We start from the raw sequence: 12530 nt of genomic DNA on the forward strand, positions 1-12530 counted from the left end.
ACTAATTATGTTTCTCAGTTACCCTGCAGATTTATTTGGACTAACAGGTTATGGACGCTGGATAGCCGGAACAGTTTTGTAGATAGTTGCACCTTGGTGCCTCTTGCGAAGACGGCCGCGGAAGAGAAAACCTGTCTGGCGTGGCCTCCTTGCGGCCCAAAGTAGTTAGTCTACCCTTGCAGCCACGCCCAAGGCCAACGCAAGGGGTTTGCTTTGGACAGGTCCCCTACTTCGCTTAAAGTTTCACCTTGGGTGACATGGACACCATCTTGTTTCAAAAACTTCACCTTGGGTGATATGGACACCCAGTTGCGGACACGCCGTGACCTTTAAAGAACTAAAGCTTCTTGTAAATATGTTATTGTATTATTGTTATACCCTGTTATTATGTTTTAAAAATGTGTTTAGTCCCGGAGTACTAAAATTTACTAGGGGGGAATGTGGCACCCCAGGGGTCTGGTTGCCATGGTAATAGAGATATTATGTCTGAGAGCAAGTGGGAGGTTTCTCTGGTCAGGAGCCCTAAGCATGCAACACGGTCCGCCCAGACCTGGGAGGGGAGGAATCTGCCCTTATAAACTGGGTCTGGGGCGGGATTAGTGAGTGAAGCTGCAGACAGAGAAAGAGTTCAGTTCCAGACACAGGGAAAGATACATCAGGAGCTCTGTAGGAGCAGCAGCTGAAGACCAGGGGCTGGAGCTGAGCAGAGATATAGCTCGCCCTGGCTGAAGTTACTAAAACCGGACACAGGAGTCCGAGGCTGTGGGGACTGATATATATACCCAGCAGCAGAAACCCGCCGGCAGGGGATTCCAGGTCCTCTGGCCATAGAAGCCCGGAGGCTCAGTCACAAAGAAGGGACCAGCGCCGCCATCCAGGAGCGGAGGCTAACAGAAGGCCCCAAGTCACCAGCCATACGGGTGAGCACCACACGGTATACTCAGGGACGTGGGCTACTTGTAACCGCTGACAGCAAGGTAGCCAGGAAGAGTGCAGATAAACGGGGAGGCCTACAACTCCACCTGGCCAGGGGAACTCCTGCATGCTCACAGACTGACCAGGCCCCTTATACTAGCCAGTACTCCCTGGAGGGTCTGCCTTGTACCATCAGTAAAGACCCTGAACTGCACCACACGTCTCTGTGATTCCTTGCCGCACCAGCACCATTAGCACTGGGACGCTCACACCATCACTCCCATCATCTCTCACATTAGCTGCCCTGAGGCAATACTTCTCCCGTGGGGAGTTATCCCATACTCAGCTGCTCAAACAACATCAGCCTCAGCGGTCTGCAGCGCAGCGGCGGTCCCCACTGACGGCAATCCACGGGTGGCGTAGTCGGACATTGTTATTACCTAAGACTGCCACTGGTTTGACCACCCTGAGCCACGGACCGGGTCGCCGCCACACTGAGACTACAACCCCCAGCATCCCACCAGCGATCCGGCTCCGGGTATCCCCTGCACAGCACAGGCCCAGGGGCGCGTCACATCCAATAAAACAAACCTTACTTGGGGACATTTAGCAATGTAATTACTACAGAAACTGTCATAATTTACAACTTTTTAATCTTTCTCTGCCACTTAGGGCACTTTTCAAAAAAGCATACCATAAAGTACAACATTCTTAATAAATGTCCCCCTAAATGTAACCTATTTGTTATTGTTGCATGTCATTTTATATTGAGTGAGCTTAAAAGTCAATGTTTGGTCCCATCAAAGTGGATTTCACATGAAATACTACAAATACTTTGCAGTACAGTACGATGAATAATCTGACTAAAGGGGGCAATTTTAAAGACATTTCCCAATAGAAAAGCAGAGCAAAATTCAGATTTTCGATCTTTCTAAGCTAGTAGAAGATATATTATTGGATGCCTTGTTCCAGTAACCAAAGATCACATCAAATAACACACAGGAATATTGTAGATGCAGTAGGCTAAATCTCAGCATCTCAATGCTAAACAATCAGTTAGATCACAACAAGTGTAAAACAGAATAAGTGGCTAAAATGTAAAGAAATGACATTAAAGTTTACTTTATTTGGCCATTTATGCTATGCAGAAGCTGAGTAAGACAACACTTAATGTGAACATGGCTCCGCTTACCTGGAGAGGAATACCAGTACATTAATGAGAAATATGGAAATTTATGGATATGAACAAGTACAGCACAGCGATCTGTGCAAGAATACTGTTGACTGATGTGTTACAATTTTTCTTTCAACTGGAATAGTTGACTGGATTATTGGTTCAGAAAACTCACAGAAAGAGATTATTTCTGATACTAACAGTGCCACTAACATTTTCTTCTCATGTGTGCACATTGGAATTCACAGTTTTAGGAAACATAAAACTCTAAGTGCCAAGCTAAAAGAAAATGAAGGTCAACTTGGACCCAAAATGTTTGATGGTTTGCCCGAATCAACAGTGCCAGGTTGAGTCAGTGGAAGGCTACCCCCAGCTGCAGCATATCCCACCTAAGCATTAAGTGCGGTGCTGCACCAGCCACATGTATACCTCTGTAGTTCTCACCACTGCTAGACTTCAATCTTTTAGAGAAAACATCCAACCAAAGCTGCAGAAGTACAAATGTATACAGCACCTAACACTAATACTTCTGGTGTATAGTCCTGGATGACCGTGTGACCAACACAGCTTGAGCACAAGTCCTTGTAATGGAAACATCTCTTTAACAGAAATGCTTCACTTCAACTTTTTACCACCTCAACCTGATTCAAGAGTAGCACAAAATAATTGAAACTGCTTTACTAAAGACACCGGCCTTCCATAAGACCACTGTAGAAATGTCGTAGAAGCTGTTGAGCATAAACGTCTTTGGCTAACAGCTATTTTATGTGTATGGACAGCCTGACTATTTGACCTTTGTTATTCTTGATTGTTTTGTTATGCCTTTTCTCCATCTTTCATTCTTTCCCCTGCCTCCCTTTCTCTCTCTACCTCTTTCCACTGTCTTCTAATATCAAATTATTCAAATATCAGAGTTGTTTCCGGACTATTCAGTCTTCTATTTGATGTGGTCTCTGATGTAATTTGTTTCTTTCTATAGCCTAAGGAATATTGTTGTTTCTGTTATAACTTTATATTGTAACTCTTAATGTGATTTTTTGAATCTATTAAACAAAATAAAACCTTTATGACAAAATCAATATTCTAAGTAATATATTTACTTTAATGAAATTGGTTCCTATTTATTATCCATTTTTCAATTGCCTTCTGAAAGTCTGCATTTCTAATGGTGTAAATGAAAGGGTTTATGAGTGGTGTTATAACTCCATATATCACAGCAAGCACTTTATCTTGTCCAGAAGAAGGTGAACTTGGATGAAGAAATGGAATCAGTATTGTACCGAAGAAAAGAGTTACCACAGTTAGGTGAGATCCACATGTTGAAAAAGTTTTATAACTTCTGTTTTTTCTGGGAGTCCGTATCACTGTTTTGATTACAGCAATATATGAGATTATGGTTAAGACCAGGTCACCCACCAATATACATTCCCCGATAAGATTCACAAATATTTCAAGGTATTTATTATGCTCACAAGACAATTTTAAGAGTGGTGGGATATCACAGAAGAAGCTACTGACTTTGTGATCATTACAATACGGCAAGGATGCCAAAAACATTGTTTGAAGGAGAGAATTCAGGAATCCTATAACCCAGGAGAGCATTACAAGATGTATACAAAAAGATGAGTTCATTTTTAATGAATACAGCAAAGGATGGCATATCGCGATATATCTGTCGTAAGCCATAACAGATAGGAGGATACATTCTGAGCCAGCTAGTGCAACAAAGAAATATATCTGAGTGAAGCAACCAATAAAAGAAATTGTTCTGTCCTCCTGAAGAAAACTTTTTAGGCTATTAGGAGTGATTGCTGTGGTGTAGAGGATTTCAATAAAAGCCAGATTTGCCAGGAAAAAGTACATTGGTTTATGAAGATGAGAATCATGCCAGATCAAAGTAATGACTGTGAGATTAACAATAACTATCATGATGTAGATACCACAAAAGACTACGAATATAAGATATTGTCTGGATGGATTATTTATTATGCCCAACAATACAAAGTCTGTAGAGACGCTCATATTATTAGACAGCCAATGTTGTCTATATAAACGGACAGCTCTGAAAATGACAGTTACATAGCTTAAGCAGGAATAAATTAAATGCAGAAAACTTAACCAGAATAATCAGGGACATTAAAACCCTATCAATTTTATATACAGCTATATGGGAAGCTGGGTGACGGTTTTCCAAGATTAGAAAAAAATGAGCTAATCTGGGAAACTGGCATAATATAATAATAGATCTATTACTCTCCCAATTAATGACTTGTGTTTTAGTTCCGCAGCTCCCCACTGGTCTTGTTTATTGTGTTTAAATGACAATGTCTTGTACTACCCATATAACATATAATCACTGAAACCAATCACTGGCCTCAGTGGTACACCATTGTGGCCAGGGATTGGCTGTAGTAGTCACATGGGTAGTCAAGGAAATCATTGTCAAAATATTAAGTAACAATGTTGAGAGGAGTTGATGAAACTCCCTAATAGAAATGGCCAGAGGCAGTGTGGGGGAAGTGACAGTACATCATAGGTGTCTCAGGGTCACAGATCCATTAAAATAATCGGACAGCAGTCAGATGCCATCCATGAGCTGTCTGTATTTTTACAGGCTGTTTGATAGAAGAAGCTTGAGAAACTCCATTAGTTTTAGTTTCTTTTTGCATACGAGTAATACTGATGAATCGCTGATGATAAAATCAGACATAATGACCAAACTATGATGAAAATCTGATCAAAAACACTTATGAAACTTTGACCATTTTTCGCGTGTGAAAGTGACTGACTTTTGAATGACCCTTCAGTGGCTGATGTAGAGCTCAGAAGTTCTTTAGTACTGGGTAGCACTGATAACCAAATTTACAGGTTAAGGGCTTAGTTGTATCCAAGCAAGCATCAAGATGTAGAAAGCCACCAAACTTATGTCAAATGTTCAGATGTGTTATCTGGAAAAATTAAAAAGTCAAAGAATCCTTTGACTAAAATCTAAAGACTGTCCTCAAAAAAATAAACTCTCACTTAGCTCATTCAAAATAAAAATAAAATCTAATGTAGCTTGCAACATTAAAACTAGAGTAATTTAATTGTGAAAGATTTGCAAAACTTAAGAAAATTATATGAATTTGGTATTACTGTAGTAATATAAATGCTACAGATTGAATGCTGTAAAAACTAAACCAAAAGAAACAAAACTCCAAAAATTTCTTATTTTCTGTCTATTGCTACATTACCTTCCCCTAAAAAAATATTAAAAGCTATATGTATTACTATGCAATAATAAATTATATGAACTCCAAAAAAAGCACAGTGAGTCAGAATCAGACCAGTAAAGGATCATTGTAATGCCAAGTTTGCTAACAACGCATCACTTAAAAGTGCATTTCCATAGACAAGTCCATAACCGGGTGCGACATATATCATACATATCAATAACGTGAGTACACCTAAATCAAGATGAAAAAAAGATTATTTTATGCTTTAATTCAAATACACCTGTTGGATAAAATGGTACTACTATCCCTAATAAATTCCTTGAGACTTTTAGTTTTTAAAATAAACTCACTTTTTGGATATTTCCACTGTACTGGTACTTAGGAATTAAACAACTGCATCATGGCATCTGAAAACCTTCCCCAAAAAAAATAAATCTCCTTCCCTTTTAAACCAAAACTACAGTTTTTTATTACCCTTTTCAAAATGAAAAATTTGGGACTAAAGCTACATTATATTGGGGTAAATCTCCTTGCCGGTTGCTAAAGAATTCATTGAAACACCTGTGTGGTCAAAATGTTCATTGTACTTTTAGATTAATTCCTTGATAGGAGTAGTTTCGAGATTGGAGTCACTGCTGGTGGCTTTACTATGTACTTATAACCCAGGGGCTCTGCAAATGAGACAGCGTATCTGAACACCATTCCAGTAAAACTTATGTTCCAAAATCCAAATGCCACTTTTTCCTTACTAAGTCTTATGTGCCCAAATGACAGTTTATAACCACATGTAGAGAATTGCCAAACCCCCACACAAAATTATGTGTTTTTCTTATATGGTCCATGTTAAACATGACACTTTTGAGCTCAAACTGCATATTATTGGGAGAAAGGTCATTTGTTTTCTTGGCTTTATTCTAATATATTCTATTAAACACGTAGATTCAAAATGCTCACTTCACTCCTAGCTGAATTCTTTGTGTGGTTTCAAAATGATGTCTATTTTGGGGTTTCTTAAGTTAATGCAGGTCAAAACCTCTTCATACAAATAATAATGGCCACAAAACATTCTAATAAAAAAGAGGCTTCAAATCCACAAGGAGCGCCATCATTTCTGTAAATTGTGCAATCAAGTCAAGTAGTGTAAAAGGACCACATATGATATATTATGAAGATGGTCAGTATATCATTATAAACCTATGATTTGTGATTCTCAATTAACACATGTTGAGTTAAAGAAATGTGAATTTAACTTAAATACTTGGGTCTAAGGGGTAACATTTCTCCTTATGGAGAGTGACACACCAGCTCTGGCACGTCAAGGTAAGGAGGCTTATTCACCATGCAATGCTCCTCTGGGAAATTTAATATGCAAATTGCCTCTTCAGAGAAAAAGAGGACTTGTACTCTATAGCGCCACCTATTGGAAGCAGCAATCCTACAAGTCACAATCAACCCTTTAACGAGTCGTGCAATATGACTTAGGATAAAAGCCAAATCAGAATCTCAATTTGCAGACATGGTGTTCATCCATCAAGTATCATCCACTCTTTATCACTATCTAGAGAAATGTGTCATGAAAAAAACATCAAAATTAAATGAGTGAATAAAACCATTAAAAAGTTATTCTGACATAAAGTGATGCATCTGATTTGTAAAATGAGGCTCATAAAGCAAAAACTGGCAGTGGCAGTAATGGGTTAATTTGTTAGTAACTTATAATATGCAAGTGATGTCTCAAAATGTGTTTGCTTGGCTGTTTGCAAAAATCCAAAGCACAATGCCTTGCAGCCTGAAGTCAATCTACCAAGAACAAAATAACAGAGCTACACTGACATGCTCTGAAGAAAAACTCTAAACCAGTAAATTCTGCTACAATAAAACAATATAAGACAACTTACACCATTTCAAATGCGATTTATATTCATGTGTAAATGAAATTCATGGCAAGTTGACTCCCCTATAAAGGTTTCTGCTTATCTTCTTAATACCCATTGGTAATTAAGCTAATATGTACATGACGCGCCCCTGGGCCTGTGTCGCGCTGTGTTGCGCACGCGGGAGCTTACCCGGAGCCGGATCTCTTGGGGGTTGTAGTCTCATGGCGGTGACCCGGTCCGTGCCCAGGGAGTCAAACTGAGCGGCGATGTAACAGCGGTAGATGCAGGACGACTACGCCACCCGTTGAATGCAGCTATGGAGCTGCTGCTGCAGGACAGTCCGCTGAGGCCGGTGGATGGATGGTGCAGCGTAGATGGTATAACCCCCAACGGGAGGGGTACGGCCTCAGGGCAGCAGATGTGGATGATGGGGGTAGCAGAAACCACTCAGAGACGGTGCGGTGTAATTCAGGGTCTTTACTGGTAACAACGATAGACCCTCCCGGAGTACTTGCTAGTGAACGGGGCCTGGTCAGTCCTTGAGCAGATGGGATCTCCCCTGGCCAGGCGGAGTTGTAGGCCTCCCAAACTGACTGTACTCTTCTGGCTACCTTGCTAGAAGCGGATATAAGTAGCCCACGTCCCTGAGTGTACCGTGTGGTGCTCACCCGTATGGCCGGTGACTCGGGGCCTTCTAATGGCTTCCGCTCCACGATGGCGGTGCTGGTCCCACGCGTGTGACCGTGCCTTCGGGTTTCTGGGCCTGAGGACCTGAAATCCCCTGCCGGTCGGCTTCTGCTGCTGGGTAAGAGTTAGTCCCCACAGCCTCGGACGCCGGGTCCGGTAAGAAAGCTTCTCAGTCAGGGCGAGCTCTGCAGCTGCCAGCCCCTGACTCGTAGTAGTATTGCTTCTGCTGTTTCTTGTCTCTACTCTCCTTGACTGCTAACCCTGCTTCAGCCCCGGGTTTATATAGGGGAAGTTCTTCCCCTCCCAAGACTGGGCAGGAGGTGTGGCATGCACAGGATCCCTGACCAAAGGACCTCCCACCTGCTCTCAGACATAACATTACATTACTGTGGAAACCAGAACCCTGGGGTGCCACATTCCCCCCTAGTAAAATTTAGTACTCCGGGACTAAACACATTTTAGAAAAACATAACAAGATATAACAATAACAATACAATAAGAAACACATAAAGGTGGTCACGGCATGTCCGTAACCGGGTGCAGTCTTTGAAGAAAGCAAGGTGTCCATTTCACCAAAACAGGGAGACGTAACCAGGTAGGGGTCTGTCCTACCCCGAGTCCTTAACAGTCTCTAGTCCATCCTGGGTTACGCTCCAACTATGTACAAGGATTCCCGGTAAATCCACCAAGGATTCCTAAAAATAACGCCGGAGAGTTCCACCTGTTGCCGTCGCATCAGTGCCCGGATCTCTTTCTGGAGCACCCGCTGCTCGCCGGAGCTGGCGTTCTTGGCAACCTGCTGTAAAAGGAAAATCACCTCTGCAAGACAATTTTCAATTACATTAGTTCCTAGAGTTATTTTTGGGTGACTCTCATGTTTGTCAATATCTACAATGATCAGTCCCTGTGCTGCCAGTTCGACTCTACCGATTTTGATGGTCACCTCTTTAAATCCGATCTGTGGCACGGGCTGGCCATTGCTGGCGATGATACTCAAGTCGTCGTCAGGGTAGCGGGTAATATCCGAGTCATTCCAGTACTGCTTAAAGAGCACGTACGGGATGGTGGTGACCTGTGACCCGGTGTCCAGTAGGGCACTCATGGGAATGCCATCCAGTACCACAGGCAAGACTGGACGTCCTCCCACATATCTGTCGCGCCAGTTCGATGGGCCTGGTGATCTTTTTCCTGGGGGTTGGCCCTCTACCCCAGGTTGTGCCCGTTTAAAGAACAGTACCTTGCCATATGTCCAGGTTGATTGCAGCGGCGGCAGATGGGTCGTCCGTCCTCGCTGTATCGGTCACTGGGTCTTCCTCTGGCCGGTGGGGTCCTCCTTGGTCGACGCCACGGGATGTCCTCCGGTCCGGATGCCAGCTGGATCTTCCCTGGGGTGGAAGCCTGTAAAGACTGCACAGTTCGGGTTAGCGCAGCAACGCTCTTAGCTAGCTCTTGGACCTGATGGTGTAGGTCTGGAGCCGGGTCATTGTCCAAAGCCTGCGCATCAGCTCCCACAGGCCCTGCCGACAAGGGCGCCGCCTCCTGGTGGTAAGTGATAGCAGGGCGCTTGTGGGTCACAACGCCACCCGGTGCCGGTTCTCGGAGCACCCGGATGGCTCTGTCCTTGAACTGTGCAAAGCCCAGATGGGGATCCTGTAAGGCCATTGCCCGCAACTGGGTTCGGTGGGTATTACAATACAGTCCCTCTATAAACTGTTCGGTCAACAGCCTGTCCTCGTTTCCCACTCCATCAGGGTCGGTCTGCTTAATGGCCCTCAGGGCCTCTTGTAGGTTTAGTGCATAGTCCCTTATACTCTCATGCGCTCGCTGCTTGCACCCGTAGAATCTAAGCTTAATCTCGGCTGAGGTGCGGGTATCAAAGGTGTCCTTCAGCCGGGTTAGTATCCCTGCGACAGTCTTCCTCCCAGGTGGCCAGGATTTTACTTCCCTTTTGGCTGCCCCGGTTAGTTGGGCCACCAGGATGCTCACTTTTTGCTCTTCTGTGAGGGGGTACACCTGGAAGAGGCTATCCAGCTTTTCTCTAAAGTCATGCAGGGTATGTGACTCCCCTGAGTACTGGGGTAGCCAAGCTGCTCCCGGGATATAGGGCATGGTGAAGGGCATAACTGCAGCAGCGGTAGCGCTGGCGGGGGTTGAGGCAGTGAAGCTCCCCTCCGTATCCGACATCTTCCTCCCCCCTAGTGGACCGTGGCCTACCTTGCCATGATCCTCTTCCGTAGGCCGCGGCTCCGCAGTGGATCGTCAGGGTTGAGGACCTTCCGTCGCGCTCCTGTGACGTCGGCGTCTGCTGGGCTCCTTCCAGGACCTTACGCAACGTCCGGCGGGGCTTCAGTTCTCGCGCGCTTTCAGAGTCCACGCCCCTCTTCTTCCCGCGCGGCGTCCTCAAGATGGCGTCCAATGGCGGGAAAACTCCACGGATGGCGGGAAGAAGGCAGAAGATGGCGCCGGATGGCGGGAAACTTCACCGATGGCGGGAAGAAGGCTGAAGATGGCGCCGGATGGCGGGAATCTTCACCACAGGTAAGTTTGAAAAGTCTCTTTTTCAGGCACGCAGTACCCGGTGGTTGCGGGCACGAGATCCTGCCGACTACGCCAAAGTTGACGCGCCCCTGGGCCTGTGTCACGCTGCATTGCGCACGCGGGAGCTTACCCGGAGCCGGATCTCTTGGAGGTTGTAGTCTCGTGGCGGTGACCCGGTCCGTGCCCAGGGAGTCAAACTGAGCGGCGATGTAACAGCGGTAGATGCAGGACGACTACGCCACCCGTTGAATGCAGCTATGGAGCTGCCGCTGCAGGACAGTCCGCTGAGGCCGGTTGATGGATGGTGCAGCATAGATGGTATAACCCCCAACGGGAGGGGTACGGCCTCAGGGCAGCAGATGTGGATGATGGGGGTAGCAGGAACCACTCAGAGACGGTGCGGTGTAATTCAGGGTCTTTACTGGTAACAACGATAGACCCTCCCGGAGTACTTGCTAGTGAACGGGGCCTGGTCAGTCCTTGAGCAGATGGGATCTCCCCTGGCCAGGCGGAGTTGTAGGCCTCCCAAACTGACTGTACTCTTCTGGCTACCTTGCTAGAAGCGGATATAAGTAGCCCACGTCCCTGAGTGTACCGTGTGGTGCTCACCCGTATGGCCGGTGACTCGGGGCCTTCTAATGGCTTCCGCTCCACGATGGCGGTGCTGGTCCCACGCGTGTGACCGTGCCTTCGGGTTTCTGGGCCTGAGGACCTGAAATCCCCTGCCGGTCGGCTTCTGCTGCTGGGTAAGAGTTAGTCCCCACAGCCTCGGACGCCGGGTCCGGTAAGAAAGCTTCTTAGTCAGGGCGAGCTCTGCAGCTGCCAGCCCCTGACTCGTAGTAGTATTGCTTCTGCTGTTTCTTGTCTCTACTCTCCTTGACTGCTAACCCTGCTTCAGCCACGGGTTTATATAGGGGAAGTTCTTCCCCTCCCAAGACTGGGCAGGAGGTGTGGCATGCACAGGATCCCTGACCAAAGGACCTCCCACCTGCTCTCAGACATAACATTACATTACTGTGGAAACCAGACCCCTGGGGTGCCACATACACATGAGAGTTTTGTAATAGATTTATCCTTAAAGGACAAGGCTGTTTTTTGTTTTTTCATATTTGTTTTTTTCATCATCTGTTTTCCAAGAGTCATAACTTTCTGAATTCCTCAGCCAGCATAGCTATATTAAGGCATGTTTTGGTGGGAAAAGTTTGGGATTTTTATAGCTTCTGTCATGCGTCTGGGTTCAAACCCTTGAGCCTGTGCTTTTTGGTCGGCTTCTCTGTCTGCCGAGCCACAGCAGATATACCTTTTCTCTGGGTGTTTCGTTTCTGTAATCCTTGCTTCATTTTTTAGGGTACTTTAGATGTTTTCATTTACTCATTTGTCTGCCCTATCACCTTTCAGGTGCGGCTTTATATACTTTTCCCCTGCTGGTATTTCCTGCTGGTGATTATCTCATTTGAATGTCCAGCCATACTGCTGTAGTTTAAGCCAGTCAGAGAAAGACCAGCTAGGATTTATCTCTCTGCTGTTTATGTTCTTTACCCTGCATCTATCTTGCGGGGTTTTTTTTAGGAAATAGGCTGCATATTCTCTAACAGTATATCGTTAATCCTTTATTTTGTGTGTTCATGATTTGTTTTACTTACTCTGGGATCTCTTTTTATTTCAGCACACTTTTCCTTTTGTAGGTAATTTGTATGCTGCTCTGCCCTCCGGTTCTTAAGAAGTAACGTGAAGAGGTCGACGGCCTTTCAGCCAGCATAGGTTCGAGTTGCCATCGCCTGGTCTGTGGTTAGGCTTATCTCTGCTTATACAAAAAAGGAGAAACTGGCGTCAACGGTATATGAAAAAAGTGCAATGATTTTTATTAGACGAAAGTGATGATAAAAAAGACCAAAGAAATTGATAAAAACAGGACAAAAACTGAGGGAATACAAAACCCTCCTGCATAAATATATAAATTGCTAAATGCTTAATAGTTCTCAAAAGGTAGCAGCATATCATATCTTTTAGTCAGGAGTCAAAACTATGGGCACACATATATGCAGACGTAGGTAAGAAAGGAAAAAGGACACCTTGCAGTCAGATTATAGAGTGGGTACGGAAAGTATTCAGACCCCTATAAAT

At 44.8% G+C, this 12530-nt stretch overlaps 1 protein-coding gene across 1 annotated transcript; it reads right to left on the reverse strand.

Annotated features, from left to right (window-relative positions):
• Positions 1–3190: 3190 nt before the first annotated feature.
• Positions 3191–4018, reverse strand: LOC141165074 (olfactory receptor 6B2-like). Its single transcript, XM_073650719.1, has one exon. It carries the CDS (start codon positions 4016–4018, stop codon positions 3191–3193), a length of 828 nt encoding a protein of 275 aa, XP_073506820.1.
• Positions 4019–12530: the final 8512 nt, after the last annotated feature.

This window comes from Phyllobates terribilis, unplaced genomic scaffold, assembly GCF_046119375.1.
Source record: "Phyllobates terribilis strain yellow unplaced genomic scaffold, ASM4611937v1 Scaffold_1__5_contigs__length_1240528914, whole genome shotgun sequence".
Taxonomy (NCBI): Eukaryota; Metazoa; Chordata; class Amphibia; order Anura; family Dendrobatidae; genus Phyllobates; species Phyllobates terribilis.

Excerpts from the sequence above, each read along its gene's own strand:
- LOC141165074 (XM_073650719.1), bottom strand. The coding sequence starts at position 4,018 with ATGATAGTTATTGTTAATCTCACAGTCATTACTTTGATCTGGCATGAT.